The following is an 18,283-nucleotide window of genomic DNA, read 5'->3' as shown; positions in this document are numbered from 1 at the left end:
GCCGCCCTGCTTCCTGAATGCCCATGTCCAAACTTCGAACTTCCGCACTTCCGTCTGCGTCATTTAGTTTTCGTTTTGTACTTGTATTTTTTCATGTTCATATCCATTGGGGAAAAAATGTTTCTTACGATGAGAAACTACTACGCCGACCCGAGTGCTGTTGTACTTATTTCATAATCCGTAATTTAACATATATGTACTATATGTAATTAAGATTGTACTTATTGAATGGTCGCCTGATGATAAGTTGCGATACTTCATTTATTTTGTTACGGAATTAAGTTACAAATTCAAATAATAAACCATGGCTCCCATTTTTCTATGTCATGTCGAGAGGACGGAAATTACACGTCGTCATTCCCTCTGTACAGGGGTAATTTCTGAATTGCTTCACAATGATTTTTGTCTGACCTACACCGTAAAGCTTTTCATGAGATGTTTTATAAATTTTCAGATAGTTTGCTCCGGTCAACCTCAGTTCCCTGTGCAAGCAAGAAAGCAGTAATACAGCATTGGTGTTTAAAATCAGCGTGAAAGCAGAAATGGGATTATAATATTTATTGAAGGTACAGACGGGTATATACCTGTAACAGCCTCTGAGTATAATTACGAAGTCGATGTATTATAGGCTGTGAGTTATTAACCATGTAGGTAACTATTTAACTTCATCTTCATTGATCTAGTATTTTGCTTTATAGCTTTTGGTCCATGAACCATGGACCTTGCCGTTGGTGGGGAGGCTTGCGTGCCTCAGCGATACAGATAGCCGTACCGTAGGTGCAACCACAACGGAGGGGTATCTGTTGAGAGGCCAGACAAACGTGTGGTTCCTGAAGAGGGGCAGCAGCCTTTTCAGTAGTTGCAAGGGCAACAGTCTGGATGATTGACTGATCTGGCCTTGTAACAATAACCAAAACGGCCTTGCTGTGCTGGTACTGCGAACGGCTGAAAGCAAGGGGAAACTACAGCCGTAATTTTTCCCGAGGGCATGCAGCTTTACTGTATGATTACATGATGATGGCGTCCTCTTGGGTAAAATATTCCGGAGGTAAAATAGTCCCCCATTCGGATCTCCGGGCGGGGACTACTCAAGAGGATGTCGTTATCAGGAGAAAGAAAACTGGCGTTCTACGGATCGGAGCGTGGAATGTCAGATCCCTTAATCGGGCAGGTAGGTTAGAAAATTTAAAAAGGGAAAGGGATAGGTTGAAGTTAGATATAGTGGGAATTAGTGAAGTTCGGTGGCAGGAGGAACAAGACTTCTAGTCTGGTGACTACAGGGTTATAAACACCAAATCAAATAGGGGGAATGCAGGAGTAGGTTTAATAATGAATAGGAAAATAGGAATGCGGGTAAGCTACTACAAACAGCATAGTGAACGCATTATTGTGGCCAAGATAGATACGAAGCCCACACCTACTACAGTACTACAAGTTTATATGCCAACTAGCTCTGCAGATGACGAAGAAATTGAAGAAATGTATGATGAAATAAAAGAAATTATTCAGATTGTGAAGGGAGACGAAAATTTAATAGTCATGGGTGACTGGAATTCGAGTGTAGGAAAAGGGAGAGAAGGAAACATAGTAGGTGAATATGGATTGGGGGACAGAAATGAAAGAGGAAGCCGCCTGGTAGAATTTTGCACAGAGCACAACATAATCATAGCTAACACTTGGTTTAAGAATCATGAAAGAAGGTTGTATACATGGAAGAACCCTGGAGATACTAAAAGGTATCAGATAGATTATATAATGGTAAGACAGAGATTTAGGAACCAGGTTTTAAATTGTAAGACATTTCCAGGGGCAGATGTGGACTCTGACCACAATCTATTGGTTATGACCTGTAGATTAAAAATGAAGAAACTGCAAAAAGGTGGGAATTTAAGGAGATGGGACCTGGATAAACTAAAAGAACCAGAGGTTGTACAGAGATTCAGGGAGAGCATAAGGGAGCAATTGACAGGAATGGGGGAATTAAATACAGTAGAAGAAGAATGGGTAGCTTTGAGGGATGAAGTAGTGACAGCAGCAGAGGATCAAGTAGGTAAAAAGACGAGGGCTGGTAGAAATCATTGGGTAACAGAAGAAATATTGAATTTAATTGATGAAAGGAGAAAATATAAAAATGCAGTAAGTGAAACAGGCAAAAAGGAATACAAACGTCTCAAAAATGAGATCGACAGGAAGTGCAAAATGGCTAAGCAGGGATGGCTAGAGGACAAATGTAACGATGTAGAGGCCTATCTCACTAGGGGTAAGATAGATACCGCCTACAGGAAAATTAAAGAGACCTTTGGAGATAAGAGAACGACTTGTATGAATATCAAGAGCTCAGATGGAAACCCAGTTCTAAGCAAAGAAGGGAAAGCAGAAAGGTGGAAGGAGTATATAGAGGGTCTATACAAGGGCGATGTACTTGAGGACAATATTATGGAAATGGAAGAGGATGTAGATGAAGATGAAATGGGAGATATGATACTGCGTGAAGAGTTTGACAGAGCACTGAAAGACCTGAGTCGAAACAAGGCCCCCGGAGTAGACAATATTCCATTGGAACTACTGACGGCCGTGGGAGAGCCAGTCCAGACAAAACTCTACCATCTGGTGAGCAAGATGTATGAAACAGGCGAAATACCCTCAGACTTCAAGAAGAATATAATAATTCCAATCCCAAAGAAAGCAGGTGTTGACAGATGTGAAAATTACCGAACTATCAGCTTAATAAGTCACAGCTGCAAAATACTAACACGAATTCTTTACAGACGAATGGAAAAACTAGTAGAAGCCAACCTCGGGGAAGATCAGTTTGGATTCCGTAGAAACACTGGAACACGTGAGGCAATACTGACCTTACGACTTATCTTAGAAGAAAGATTAAGGAAAGGCAAACCTAAGTTTCTAGCATTTGTAGACTTAGAGAAAGCTTTTGACAATGTTGACTGGAATACTCTCTTTCAAATTCTAAAGGTGGCAGGGGTAAAATACAGGGAGCGAAAGGCTATTTACAATTTGTACAGAAACCAGATGGCAGTTATAAGAGTCGAGGGACATGAAAGGGAAGCAGTGGTTGGGAAGGGAGTAAGACAGGGTTGTAGCCTCTCCCCGATGTTGTTCAATCTGTATATTGAGCAAGCAGTAAAGGAAACAAAAGAAAAATTCGGAGTAGGTATTAAAATTCATGGAGAAGAAATAAAAACTTTGAGGTTCGCTGATGACATTGTAATTCTGTCAGAGACAGCAAAGGACTTGGAAGAGCAGTTGAATGGAATGGACAGTGTCTTGAAAGGAGGATATAAGATGAACATCAACAAAAGCAAAACAAGGATAATGGAATGTAGTCTAATTAAGTCGGGTGATGCTGAGGGAATTAGATTAGGAAATGAGGCACTTAAAGTAGTAAAGGAGTTTTGCTATTTGGGGAGCAAAATAACTGATGATGGTCGAAGTAGAGAGGATATAAAATGTAGGCTGGCAATGGCAAGGAATGCGTTTCTGAAGAAGAGAAATTTGTTAACATCCAGTATTGATTTAAGTGTCAGGAAGTCATTTCTGAAAGTATTCGTATGGAGTGTAGCCATGTATGGAAGTGAAACATGGACGATAAATAGTTTGGACAAGAAGAGAATAGAAGCTTTCGAAATGTGGTGCTACAGAAGAATGCTAAAGATTAGATGGGTAGATCACATAACTAATGAGGAAGTATTGAATAGGATTGGGGAGAAGAGAAGTTTGTGGCACAACTTGACCAGAAGAAGGGATCGGTTGGTAGGACATGTTCTGAGGCATCAAGGGATCACCAATTTAGTATTGGAGGGCAGCGTGGAGGATAAAAATCGTAGAGGGAGACCAAGAGATGAATACACTAAGCAGATTCAGAAGGATGTAGGTTGCAGTAGGTACTGGGAGATGAAAAAGCTTGCACAGGATAGAGTAGCATGGAGAGCTGCATCAAACCAGTCTCAGGACTGAAGACCACAACAACAACAACAGCTTTTGGATCACTGTTTTCCGTTTTCTTCCCACATTGTCATCTTTTACCCTCATTGTCATCTTTTACATCTGTGATGCGACACTGCTTGACAGAATTGGCACTCTCGTTATACGTATCCTTAGTTAAGAGATACGTACTTCCTATTGTTCTTCTCGCTAGTAATGATCAGTGTGTCAAGTCTTACCTACTGTATGTCTTTACTGTTGTACACGTTCATGAACTTTAAAAATTGACATATTGCCAAATGGAAGTATGCGGCTTTCGTAAATGGTTAAATAATACTGTATGAAAATTGAAGGTGGAGAGGGGAAAAAAGGAAAGGAAAGGAGAGGAGAGGGAGCACTGCTGTCAGCTGCTTCGAGACATTACGCGTAGTCGACGGCGACGGGTGAAAATGTGTACCGGACCGGAATTCGAAACCCAGATCTCCTGCTTACAAGGCATGTGCGGCAACCACTGCCCCATCCGGGACACAGTGTTATCGCAGCTGCACCGAGCATCTCGGATCGCCTCAAGGCCGATCCACACTCCCATCGAGCGCCAAGTATCTGCAGCCCCTGTCCATTTCCTCCATATTTGCTCTTCCGAGAGTCCCACAGGAGGTCAGACGTAATTGCGCATCCGCACTGAAGAAGATGGATTCATTGCCCAGCTAGGCCTATCAAATTATATGAATGTGTGGTGTCTGATCTTTCGGACGTGTTGCCCGGGTATTCATTTTGCCAATTTTGTATTAGGCCTAGAAGCAAAAACTGAAATGTGTTGATAGCTAAGTATCGAAAAAAGTTTCGTTTCCATGTATCCGTGAAAACACCTTTGAAATTATGAAACAACCGTACAAAGCCATATGTACAGATAAGAATAGTATCCATATTAAGAAACATTAGCCGGGACAGTTTCTGTACGCTGGGTGCTGCTGCTTTGCATGTCTACAATGCGAATTTTGTAAACGAATCTTTGACGTCACGTGTTCATAGCTCTGTAGACGGCTGTCGTTTTCTCCTACGGCCGTTTGCGCTTAGCCGTTGATAGCTGTCAAATGTGCTGCCGGGTGTCAGGCATCTACTGTAGGAGTGTTTCAGTAGTAACGAATAAATGTATTATAGTGTCATGCATGATGCGCCAATTTTTCATGTATCTCAGCGTTTATGCCGTCATATCTCTTGAACTGTGTGTCGTACAGTCATGTATTCGTGTAGATACATTCAACGGAATATATGGATACAGTCAGCGAAATATGTTGTAAACAGAATTGGTAGCAAAGAAGTAATAAATTTAACGTCATGCATGATGCGGCAGTTTCTCACACAGCCAATTGTTTATGACGTCATATTTTCTGAACTGTGGTAGGTAGGTGGTTATTACTCCCACAGCTATTGTCGACGGACAGTAAAAAACGTGTTTCAAGTGTGGTTGAAATCGGTCCAGAGGTTTAGGAGGAGATGGGGAAAAAAAAACACACACACACACACACACACACACACACACACACACACACACACACACACAGAGAGAGAGAGAGAGAGAGAGAGAGAGAGAGAGAGAGAGAGATCCATTTCATAATGTGTGTTCTTGATCAGTTAAATATGTGTAACATACACATCACGGTTTCGGTACCTGCCATCTTCATATGTGATTAGACCACTAAAAAGCATAGTCATGATATGCAGGTTGCCTCAGGAGGAACCGTAAATATTCAGAGATTTGACAGGAATCATCATTCGAAGCAAAGAAGTGCAGTAAACATGGGGTCTAAAATGTCTATCTTCTGAGCTATGGGCACTTGTTCATCTTCGCTGCTGTGAAACACACCTCTGCGGAACAAGTGGTCGTAGCTCTTAAGGTACACATTTTAGACCTCATGTTTACTAGACGACTTTATCTTGTTTTGGTCCATACTACCTCCTACCGAAGTATGGAACGCAAACAGCTTCCAGTAGAAGAGATTTGTTTCACAGTATGGAGTGTGAATAATCGTTCATAGCTCTTACGGCACCGGTATGCAGTTTAGAGCCTATGCTTGCTAGATTTTTGCTTCGAATGTTCGTTTCTGTCATATCCTTGAATGCTGACCATTCTTCATGGGACACCCTTTATTACTCTAACAGTTAGGCACAATGAGCGTTATAAAGTGTAAAGTACGTCGTTGAATGATCATCACATCGTCACGTTCCGTAGTAACATTTAATTAACATTGACTTGTCCTTAATAATGGTGGCTAAGCAAGGTGGCTCTGGTTTAAATTAGTTCAAGAAATACAGCAACGAGTCACTTTCTTTATAACTTTATATGTTCCAAAAGGGATTTCGAGTTCTGATCCATAAAGGACCTGTGGTCAGTAGGTGCAGCCTGACTGCTGTCGCGCACCTGTTCGACAGCCGGCGCTTGTGCGTGCCGTAGCCTGGAGCGGCTTAACGCATACAGACGCAGAGGCCAGCCAGTGAGGCTGTATAGGTAAACTGGGCCGTGCTTGCCGCGCAGATCCGATTTGCCGGCCATTACGGCACGTCCCGGATCTGCGCCGCGTCATGTTCTGCTCTGGCGCAGCTCAAGCCTCAGCGCGTCTCCGCTGTTGCTGCGCCCCATTATGCCCTGCCGATGTTCAGGATCACCGTAAAGCGGTGTGAGCAACCAAGGTGAAGTAACTATCCAGTCACACATACTCTTAGTATTTTATGGAAATGTTTCCTTTGACTGCTGTGCAATAGTTTGATTGTACAATAATGGGTCTTTCCCTCTATGTACACGCAATATGTTACATTTCTTTCTGCTGAGGCTCATCTGCCACTCACTGTACTAACTATCGATCTCCGCAGGTCTTCCCGCGCTTTGCTACAATTTTCTAGCGTCGCGACTTCTCTAAATACAACAGCACCATCCGCGAAAATCCACATGGAACTCCGATGTTCTCCACTACGTCTTTTATATACAGGGTGATTCAGCTGCCCCTACCAATGGCTTTTATGCGACCCGCAGCACCTTTTCATTCTCTCGCTTGCTAAGCACAAACTGTTAGTTCTACAGATAAAAATTAACAAGAGCTTGTTGTACGAAATTTAATGTAGTTAAATTTTTTACTGAGATACGTTCTCGCTGGAGGCCTCAGTTTACGAGTTATACCAGAAAAACGCGTTTGAGGTTTGTTTTTCTTTAATAATTCGAAAACTACCACCTCGGGAGAAAATGTATTCCAGTGCAGAATTTAACTATGTTAAATTTCCTAGGAAATGGTCTTGTTAATTTTTTCTTTAACACTAACAATCTGCATGTAGCGAGCGAGAGAATGTGAAAATCTTGCACGTGGCATTTGAATGCATTGCGGGTTGCGTAATACCCATCGTTAGGGACACCTGAATCACCGTATGTTGTTGTTGTTGTGGTCTTCAGTCCTGAGACTGGTTTGATGCAGCTCTCCATGCTACTCTATCCTGTGCAAGCTTTTTCATCTCCCAGTACCTACTGCAACCTACATCCTTCTGAATCTGCTTAGTGTATTCATCTCTTGGTCTCCCTCTACGATTTTTACCCTCCACGCTGCCCTCCAATACTAAATTGGTGATCCCTTGATGCCTCAGAACATGTCCCACCAACCGATCCCTTCTTCTGGTCAAGTTGTGCCACAAACTTCTCTTCTCCCCAATCCTATTCAATACTTCCTCATTAGTTATGTGATGTACCCATCTAATCTTCAGCATTCTTCTGTAGCACCACATTTCTAAAGCTTCTATTCTCTTCTTGTCCAAACTATTTATCGTCCATGTTTCACTTCCATACATGGCTACACTCCATACGAATACTTTCAGAAATGACTTCCTGACACTTAAATCAATACTGGATGTTAACAAATTTCTCTTCTTCAGAAACGCTTTCCTTGCCATTGCCAGCCTACATTTTATATCCTCTCTACTTCGACCATCATCAGTTATTTTGCTCCCCAAATAGCAAAACTCCTTTACTACTTTAAGTGCCTCATTTCCTAATCTAATTCCCTCAGCATCACCCGACTTAATTAGACTACATTCCATTATCCTTGTTTTGCTTTTGTTGATGTTCATCTTATATCCTCCTTTCAAGACACTGTCCATTCCATTCAACTGCTCTTCCAAGTCCTTTGCTGTCTCTGACAGAATTACAATGTCATCGGCGAACCTCAAAGTTTTTATTTCTTCTCCATGAATTTTAATACCTACTCCGAATTTTTCTTTTGTTTCCTTTACTGCTTGCTCCATATACAGATTGAACAACATCGGGGAGAGGGTTGTAAAAAATAATGTATTTATAATACTCGCTTGGGGTATGCTCCAAGTCACTTTTACATCTGGAGACTTCTCTTTGTTGAGAATAACGTGTTATGTTCTGTTTGTTAAACACTCTTAGTCCAGTCACACAGTTGGTCTGATATTCCATACGCTCGTATGTTGTTCATTACGCGTCAGCACGGAACTGCATGGAGTGCCTTAAGGAAGTCAACGAAGGACGCCGGTATCTTCAGTCTTCTAGGTCTCATGTAGTACCAGTGCAAGCTGGATTTCACACGATCGTTGTTTCCAGAACCTATGTTGATTCCTAGAGAGGAGATTTTCGGCTCTGGAAATGCCATAACACACATGTTCTAAAATTCTACAGCTTACCAACATCAGAGATACATGCCTATAGTGTAGCGAATCTGTTCGACGATCCTTCTTGAAAACGGGAAAAGGGTGTGCTTTTTTACCATCATAAAGAACACTTTCTCTCCTCCAGTGACATACGATCCTGCATCGTTTAACATATTTTAACTATCTTCACACTCAAGTGAATTGTGAATAATTTCTAATGAGGTCTGTTTTCATAGCTGTATTAATTACAGAGATATTAGCATCACCTTCACTTTTTTCTGATGGAACCATAGTGATTTCTGCCGCTAGTATTGTAGTTCTAAGAGAGACGAAACCACGGCTTTTAACTTTTCAAAAAAATGGTTCAAATGGCTCTGAGCACTATGGGACTTAACTACTGTGGTCATCAGTCCCCTAGAACTTAGAACTAATTAAACCTAACTAACCTAAGGACATCACACACATCCATGCCCGAGGCAGGATTCGAACCTGCGACCGTAGCAGTCGCGCGGTTCCGGACTGCGCGCCTAGAACCGCTAGACCACCGCGGCCGGCTTTTAACTTTTCAAAATTCTATTACTAGTTTCAGACTAATAACAGTACATAGAATTTAGGGTTTACCTGTTTTGAACAACAAGCAGACTGCTGTCTTATGCGGATGTTCGTGATTTCATACCCAAACAACGAAACACGTCCGTCGGATAAGGTGGAAAAGGTATCTTGAACCACCGCTACACCGGTATAAAACAGCTTAGAGGAAATGTAACTTTCATGATGTCTGTGTGCCGGCCGCGGTGGCCGATCGGATCTAGGCTCTTTAGTCCAGAACCGCGCGACTGCTTACGGTCGCAGGTCCGAATCCCGCCTCGGGCATGGATGTGTGTGATGTCCTTAGGTTAGTTAGGTTTAAGTAGGTCTAAGTTCTAGGGGACTGATGACATCAGATGTTAAGTCCCATAGTGCTCAGAGCCATTTGAACCATTTGATGTCTGTGTCATTCACGAGTTTAGAGTGCTGGTTGCTTTAAAAACATAAGTATCCCTTACAAACCAGCGAATGTGGAAAGGTAAAGAGCTTAGTTGGCTCACCCTATAGTTCTTGCCGGAATGTGTCTAGCTCCACTCCGCTTCAAAGTTTGTTAATTCCTATATTGCGGTGATTATAATACCGTCGGAAACCTTTTCACATGAATCACCTGAGTACAAATGGCAGTGCCGCCAACATCCTGCCCTTTTATATTTTGTATCCGCGGTACCACCACCATCTGTATCTGTGCATATCTCTATACCATGACTTTTGTAACGTCACTATAATTTGCACTTTCAACGTTTGCTAGTTACAAACGCGAGAAGCTTCTAAAAACTATCTTATGGAAAAAGATGACAATGTAAATACTGCTTGTGATCTGTTGCGTGAATGTAATAATGTACTGCATTATTGCACTGATTGACTGTTCTGTAGGTTATTGGTAGGACGTTTTATACATTATGAATGAAATACGCGCAACGCTGGTGTAATCGTCTACAATTTTTTGTTATTTGTTACACGAACCGGTTCTCGCCTATTACGCTATCAGGTACAAACATAAGTGTGCGGTGGAGTGAAATTTTGTTGGATCAAATATTTTAAAGTAATGCATCTACATATATTTCCATTTCCAGAGATGAAAATTTTAATGTCAGAATTAGTAATAAAAGAAGACGGACTGTATTAGTGTAAAAGTTATGTAAAATTATTTAACTAAGAAATAATATGTGACGTATTAACTAATGAATTATAGACAAATTACAACAGTTATACACAGCAGAAAATAGTTGAACTATAAACTTTGGTGATATATTCCAAAGATGTGGCTGAACAAAGAAGCCTTGTCTTTAATAGATCCTGAATTATAAACAGTAAGATATAATAATGGTATTAAGCAGGTTAGTGAAGCAGCTTTGATTATAGAAAGTACAATTTTATAACTCAACGAGAAAAATTAAAGTAACTAAAATAAAGGAAAATAAGGCACGTAAGAGGAGTAATTTGCAACAGGGCCTGGACGTGATTATGAGCAGTGTCTGCAGTAAGAAGTGCTAGTAAGGGAACTGCGTCTAGACACTCAGTACTAAAGTTGGGATGTGGACACGTGTTTATTAATTTCCAAAATTTCAAGATAGTTCATCTTTCTTCATTTGTGGATGTGATGTAATACTTTACGTTTCACTTTCTTTTAGCAGATGGTCTCCAAAAATGAAGTCTCCGTTTCTAAGTATCTATCATATGTGGTGCTCCTTCAAGCGCGTAAATATTGTTCAAAATGGTTCAAATGGCTCTGAGCACTATGGGACTCAACATCTTAGGTCATAAGTCCCCTAGAACTTAGAACTACTTAAACCTAACTAACCTAAGGACATCACACACACCCATGCCCGAGGCAGGATTCGAACCTGCGTCCGTAGCAGTCCCGCGGTTCCGGACTGCTGCGCCAGAACCGCTAGACCACCGCGGCCGGCGTAAATATTGTATATGAAGATAGTAACTGTTCTCGAAAGAACAGATACCATTGATGACCGTGCAGCTTCACTAGAATAAATGATAATTAATTGAAACTCTCAGCTGCCGAGAGTTGTTATTGATATACCTCGATGGGAACAGCTGAAAATGTGTGCCCCGACTGGGACCTCTTGCTTACATGGCAGCCGGTCTATCCATCTGAGCCACCGACGACACAGATGAATAGCACGACTGCAGGGAGTTATCCCTTGCACGCCTCCCTTGAGACCCACATTCGCAACTGTCTACAATCTATATACGTAATGTACCTAATAGATATGTGCCCATTCACTCATTACTCGCTCACACTAAGGTGACTACCTGTATTGACCTTCGTCTGTGCGAATGCGCACAGGTTGCCCGAACTCTTACGGGACACGGGTATCCTCGGTGGCTCAGATGGATAGAGCGTCTGCCATATAAGCAGGAGATCCCTGGTTCAAGTTCCGGTCGGAGCACACATTTTCAGCTGTCCCCATCGAGGTATATAAATAACACCTGTCGGCAGCTGAGGGTTTCAATTAATTATCATTTAGCGTACATATTGCCCTGTCAGATTGACCTGTACAGAATTTGCCACGCTTAAAAGTAATTTTATATATGAGTTCTTTTCCAAAGCTGGCGCACTGCCTTTACCATTGGCCAAAAGGTGTCCAACGGATGTTGTGCACATAAAATGTTTTTACATTGCTGGATTTAAGCTTAAATCCGTCTTGTTTATTCCTATTCTGGCATTAAAATGTTCATTTCTTGGATTAGACACACTCTGTAGATGCACTACTTTAAAATCTTCGATCCAACAAAATTACTTTGTACCACATACTTATGTTTGTACCTGACGATGGCGTAACATGCGAAAACCTGTTCGTGTGACAAATAATAAATATTATTGAATATTACACCAGTGTTGTGTGTGTTACATTCATATTACTGCAATACTGAGCACCTCATAGAGCGTTGCTATTTTATGCAGTGTCGATTCCGTTACTAAGAGAATGCAGAGGACGTAGGGCTATTCCTCTGCTTGGTAACGCTGCCAGGCATCTGTGAAGCACACTTTTATGAATTTTAATCGCCTGCGTTTCGAGCAAGTATCTTTAAACGGACTTGGTGTTTTCCTTAGGGTATCGCCGGTGTTTTGAAACATAGATGTTTAGTTTTCAGAACTTGTGGTGATACCGCGGTATCGCCTTTTCAAACACCCGCAGGCTCGCCTTCTTTTCGCCTGCCCGGCGGGAGTAAACTGATACACCGACTTCTAGAGTCGCTCCCCCGACGCCCTAATCGGCTCGCGCGCAGTAAACAAACTCGGCGGGCTGGACGTTCCGCGCAGATAAACAGTTGCGCCCCACCGCCGCCGCCGCTTCATGCTGTACTGCACCTCGCGTCGCCGCCTCGCTCCCAGAACCCGGTAATTACCCGTCCTGCGATAAGCTTCGCTCTCGGGCTCGCTGGCTGCTTCCTAGCGGCCTGCCGACGTGCCACTATCGATAATTTTCGCACGATGTCGCTTCGGAAATCAATAAAGAGACGTACACCTAACCGTTATTAATAAGTTCCGAAAACGTGCTCCATCATCAGGTGGCTGTTCTCGCCTCGAGTTCAGCAGCATAGTTGCCAGTAAAGCAATTACTTCAAAATATAAAAAGAAATGAAATTCGTCTCTGCTAGTATTGCGAGTAGAAACGACATCGCTGCTTTTTGTCTGGACAACGCCTCTGGACTAGAAACGAAAACTGTTACCCGGTAACGCAACAAGGTCTTAGAAGCTCACCCTGATTAATAATGGGTGATGTGCGTTTCTGAGTCAATCACTGAAGTAAAGGCTTTGAAATGACTTGTTATTAATAAATATAACAAAATTGTTCAAATGGCTCTAAGCACTATGGGACTTAATATCTGAGGTCATCAGTCCCCTAGAACTTAGAACTACTTAAACCTAACTAACCTAAGAACATCACTCACATCCATGTCCGAGGCAGGATTCGAACCCGCGACCGTAGCAGCAGCGCAGTTCCAGACTGAAGCGCCTAGAACCCTTCGGTCACACCGGCCGGCTAAATATTACAATTTAATGGCTCGTTACGAAGTCGTGTAGTCTACTTTTAACTCGAGAAATATAGGCCTTCTTAAAATAATAACATGTGGTGCAGTTATAACACCTTTTTAAATCCCATATCGAAATCTGACAGAAAAACCAAGGATATTCTGGTCGTATGTACAGTACACCAGCGGCAGGATGCAATCAATACCTTCACTGCACGATAACAATGGTGTTGTTATCAAAACAGCGGCAGTAAAACAGAGCTGCTAAACTACCGAAATTCCTTCACCAAAGAAGACGGAGTAGATGTTCCACAATTCACATCAAGAACAATTGGAAACATGAGTACTTAAAAATAGGTAGCTTCCAAAAATAGGTAGCGAAGCAGCTTAAATCACTTAATAACGGCGAGGCCTCCAGTCCAGATTGTATACCACTCAGAAACCTTTCCGAGTACGCTGATACAATAGCTCCGTACTTACCCGTCATATACAAAGGCTTGTTCGTCGCAAGATTCGTACCTAAAACATGGGAAGTTGCACAAGTCACTGCAACACCCAAGAAAGGAAATAGGAGTAATCCGCTGAATTACAGACGCAGTTCACTAACGTCGATTTGCAGCAGGATCTTGGAACATTTGCTGTGTTGGAACATTATGAATTACCTCGAAGAAAACGATTTATTTTCGAACAGCCAACATATCGCTCTTGTGAAACATAACCACCTCTTTATTCTCACCAAGTAACGAGTGGTATCATCAGTGGATGTCACATTGATTCCATATTTTTAGATTTCCAGAAGGCTTGTGACACCGTTCCTCCCAAGCGACTTCTAATCAAATTGCATACCTGTGGAGTATCATCTCAGTTCTTCGACTGGATTCCTGATTTTCTGCCAGAAAGGCCAGAGTTCGTAATAATTGACGGAAAGTCATCGAGTGCAACAGAAGTAATATCTGGCGTTTCCCAAGGAAGTGTTAATAGGCCCTGTGCTGTTCCTGATCTACATAAACGATTTTGGTGCAGTTTGGGAGGATTGTTGAGGTGGCCTAAGAAGTGGTGACGGGCGCTGGCCACGTCTACCACTACCTGTCATGTTTAACTTGTGAGGCAGTGGGAAGGGGACGGTGGTCCTTCTGTGATTTGTGGCGCGCTGCCGATGTGTTGAATCGATCCTTTTTTGTATCCTGACAAAAGCGGCTACGAGAGGTCTACAGGAAAAATGTTGAGAGAGCTATTTCAGCACTGCCCTGCGAAGGTATGCATCTGCGTTGGGTTTACGTCAACACGAAAGTACAGCTGTGCCGACTGAAATGGCATAATTTTTCATGAACATTGCGACGATCAGACAGACACGTTATACGGCGGTTGCTAAAGCCATTGTAATGTGCCGCCATGATCAGCCACGTAATGCTACAATTTGCTAAACGAGAGGAATCACGTGAAATAACTTCTGGAAGTGTATGACAGCTTCGTCATGAATATAAACTCTTTACTCGACGTTCCTGGTGGGAGTCAAGAGCCGCTACCCCACACTCGTCACGCACCCTTGCGGACGGCTAAGAGCTCCATCTTTCTTTCAAACTCCAAATATGTTCTGCTACATAACATCGTGCAGAGGAAAGGAGCCCACAGACTCTGACTAAGCTGCCCTCAACCAAACATGTAAGAGAGAGAACTTGCCTGGACCTGTATAATGTGGGAAACACCAGCGAGAGAAGATTTAATTTCCGAGTTGAACTTTGAGCCGTACTTGGTCAGCTCAGTTGGTAAGTGGATCAGGAGCGAAAGGCGAAGGTTCGAATCATAGTCCGGCACTTAGTTATAATGTGTCACGAAGTTTCAAGTTTGTACTGAGTACCAGAGTATTATCGATTGCAAGATCACTCAACAGCGAAGTAAATGTCGCGCGTATGCAGCAGTCATGTTTTCGAATTCCAAAGAAATCTCTCATACGGCATAGTTCTCACTGTGGTGTTGGTAAAATAGTTGGTAAAGATATAATTCAAAATGTAAAGAAATCTAGTAGATTTGCAAATTTAATGATAGACATCTTCCAAGAAGACCAATTGTGTGATTTTCACAAACGCGACAACGTCTCAACGTATGCATAAATCGTCATTCTGAGCAACCGAAATAAAGTCGAGTTTTTACGCCACGGGATAAAGTGCAAGTATGGCGTCGATTAATTTGTACAAATGCCAATGTGACATCAGTTTAAGAAAAGGGGAATGTAGGTGTTCTGACTTTTTGTCCATCTTGCAGCCAGATGTTTCCCCTCATTTTGAGGAAGAATGCCGCCAGATTGCTTTCCAAACAAGCTAGCGAGCCACGGCGTATCACCTTGGAACACACAAATGTTTGTAAGAAATAATTTCCCCAAATGTTAGTTGATAGAAGAGGGTCTCCTGCGCGACCACTTGGAAGGCCATATTGCACAGCGTTAGACTTTTCTATGGGGCCTATGTATCACCTGTGAAAGTAGTATGTAAAAGGTTTGCGGGGAAAGGGAATGGGACCAGCGGCTGTGGTCACTTCCATCATCCAGCAGGGCCATTTCCATGTGTGTCGCACTGCAAATGATGACCAAGTTGAAGGTTGTTTAAAGAAGACATAATAAATTACACTGATTCAGCTAGAATATGTAGTTACGAAGAAAACGAGTATTGTAGTCGTTTTCCTAAAGCCGTGTATGTTATCAGTGTGTGTGCTATTTATCTCTGACGTTTACTTTGTTTGGTTAGATAAATCACATGTCACTTTAGAGGACATTATGAACAATATTTGAAAATGATTCTGTGCTGTGCACTAGAGATGGGGGATCCGCTCCTGAACTAATTCATAGAGTTGAATCTTTCAAAGGAGTGAACAATCAGTGATTCAGAAAAAAAGAACGGTAGCTCCAAACGTTTCCCACAGCAGAGAGAGAGAGAGAGAGAGAGAGAGAGAGAGAGAGAGAGGGAGGGAGAGACGGAGCAGACCAGCGGGGCCTCTGCTGGTCAGAGCACACTGCACGCCACACAACACAGCCGGCGCCGGCCTCTGCCCTGCTTCTGCCTTGGCTGCCTGCATTGTGCAGTGCCCCATTGGAATTTGTGTTTCACATATGCCTGCAGTTCTGTGCTTCCTCTGCCGAGTGCAGTGTCTGGCGCACCTGAACTCCGTCGGCGATCGTTTCAGTCGCACGTCCTGCCCTCTGGGCAGTTGATGCGAGCAACAGGACAGAGAGCCTTCTAGCGGAGAACATAAGAACTACTTGCAACAACCTGCTCGCAAGAGAACGGACGGTTTGTCTCGGAGCGGGTGAGTGGTGGCCGTTCACCGCTCCCCCCACCCTCGGAACTCGCCCGCTCAACGCTCACCCCACCGTTGTCGACTCTAGCCAGAGCGTTGAGCAAAGCAACTCAGGTGTCACTCTGGTCTCTGCGGTCTTAGCTCGCGCAGTGATACAGCTCGCGGCTCTACCTGCTTGACTCAGCACCTCTGCATCGGAGTTCATCTATTCTGGATATTGTTCTTCGTAGTAATACCGCTATGTATATTACATTATTATGTTATGTATACATCATTTGTTTTTATTTTATTTTTATTTGTTTAAACTGATCAGATTAGGTTCCTGACGGCTCCTCTTACTATAGGGTTTTTTATTATGGTCACTCGAATTTACACTTTAATTACGAGCGAACCGATAAACGTATAGCAAAAGTGATACACCAATATTTTCCTTGTTTTATTCTGCCGAAGGCTATATGCAGCACTTTGGTCTTACAGTCAAATTTATATATTTTTTTCTTATTGTAGTACGGATTTTGCGATTTTAGGCGTGTTCGGAAGGAAATGTTCACTTTAAAAATATATGGCTTGCGATGTATTTGTACGAGGTTAATGAAATTTTAATACATTATAGCCAAATATATTGTTAATGTAAATCTCAAGTTACAACATTTTCCGATCACCCAAAAAACCACGATAGTGCAAAATAAATCAATAATCAAAAACTTTGTCATATCGTGGAAATTTCAATAAAAAATACAAAATTCTTACTCATTATCTGTGTTACTTCAAAATAGGATCAAATAAGATCAAAATACAGGTATAGTACTGGAATAAACCAAGTTTAAAGGGCAATGTGCCTTCCATTTATTTTCTGTTGTGAATGAGTGGTGAGTCATGAAAAAGAGCTAGTTCATTTCAGGGAGTGAACAGTTCTGATCCGATCTCTGAAAAGAACAGTTTTGCCCATCTCTACTGTGCACAAGCCATAACTCCTCTTACCAAATAATTGATGTAGGCTGTAGAAGAAAACACTCTGAACTGATTCTGGTGTTCTGTGAGAGAAACATCGCCTTTCTTGCAACGATTCCCGTATAAGTTTGCTGGGCTAGGCCTCCTGTTCATAGTAGTGTGTAAAGTAGGTGGTTATAACGCTAGTTGCAGACCTGTGAATTCCTTTGAAACAAGCGCTCTCTTTAAGTTTATGTGATTGTCGCTTTGTGACTTGAGTTAGATGGGTCACCTGCTAAGTGCGATGTTTAATACAGAATATAACACTGTCGATCACCCTGTACTGAGCAGCCGTGATTGCATTTCTGTTGCAGAACCGGATGAACGACATCTACCAGCCGACTGACACCACCCACCAGTATCTGGAGCAGTTCGCCGCCTACCGCAAGACTGCCAGCGTCTTGTAGCCGCCTTTCGCTTCAGTACAGTGTTTTCAGTCTACTGTCACTTTAAGATTAATCATTGTGCCAAGGAGTAAAGCAAAATAAAAGCAGGCACCCGAGAAAAAAACTGTTTTCTTTTCTTTCAATTTTCAGAAAATTCCTGTCCTCAGCAATGTTTTTAGTTATTTCCTTTGCACCACACTGTTCGCATCCGTAGAAGGAAATTTTATTTTCTACGTGTTACCAGAAATACAGGAATAAACATGGACCGAGCACTGTTTCAGATCCATTGGGATTTTTAATGAATGACGAATGTTGTTGGTAAAGCGGTTACGATTCACAAACAAATGATAACATTCGAATTATAAAACATGTGTTCGCCGTATCACATAAAAAGCAGCTGCTTAGTTGTGGGGTGGTGTCCGGGTCACAAGTATAGT

At 42.3% G+C, this 18,283-nt stretch overlaps 1 protein-coding gene across 1 annotated transcript in view; it reads left to right on the top strand.

Moving 5' to 3' along the window:
- The window catches only part of LOC124615325 (mediator of RNA polymerase II transcription subunit 20), a 587,946-nt gene extending 569,976 nt beyond the window's left edge, over positions 1–17,970 (top strand). The window contains exon 5 of the mRNA XM_047143125.1: positions 17,775–17,970. Within this exon, the coding sequence (XP_046999081.1) occupies positions 17,775–17,867 (93 nt within the window). The 3' untranslated portion in view covers positions 17,868–17,970. The remainder of the gene's footprint in view (positions 1–17,774) is intronic.
- The last annotated feature ends 313 nt before the right edge of the window (positions 17,971–18,283 follow it).

The sequence above is a fragment of the Schistocerca americana genome, chromosome 5, assembly GCF_021461395.2.
Source record: "Schistocerca americana isolate TAMUIC-IGC-003095 chromosome 5, iqSchAmer2.1, whole genome shotgun sequence".
Classification (NCBI taxonomy): domain Eukaryota; kingdom Metazoa; phylum Arthropoda; class Insecta; order Orthoptera; family Acrididae; genus Schistocerca; species Schistocerca americana.
The sequence above is the reverse complement of the archived record's forward strand: the minus strand, read 5'-3'. Positions and strand labels throughout refer to the sequence as shown.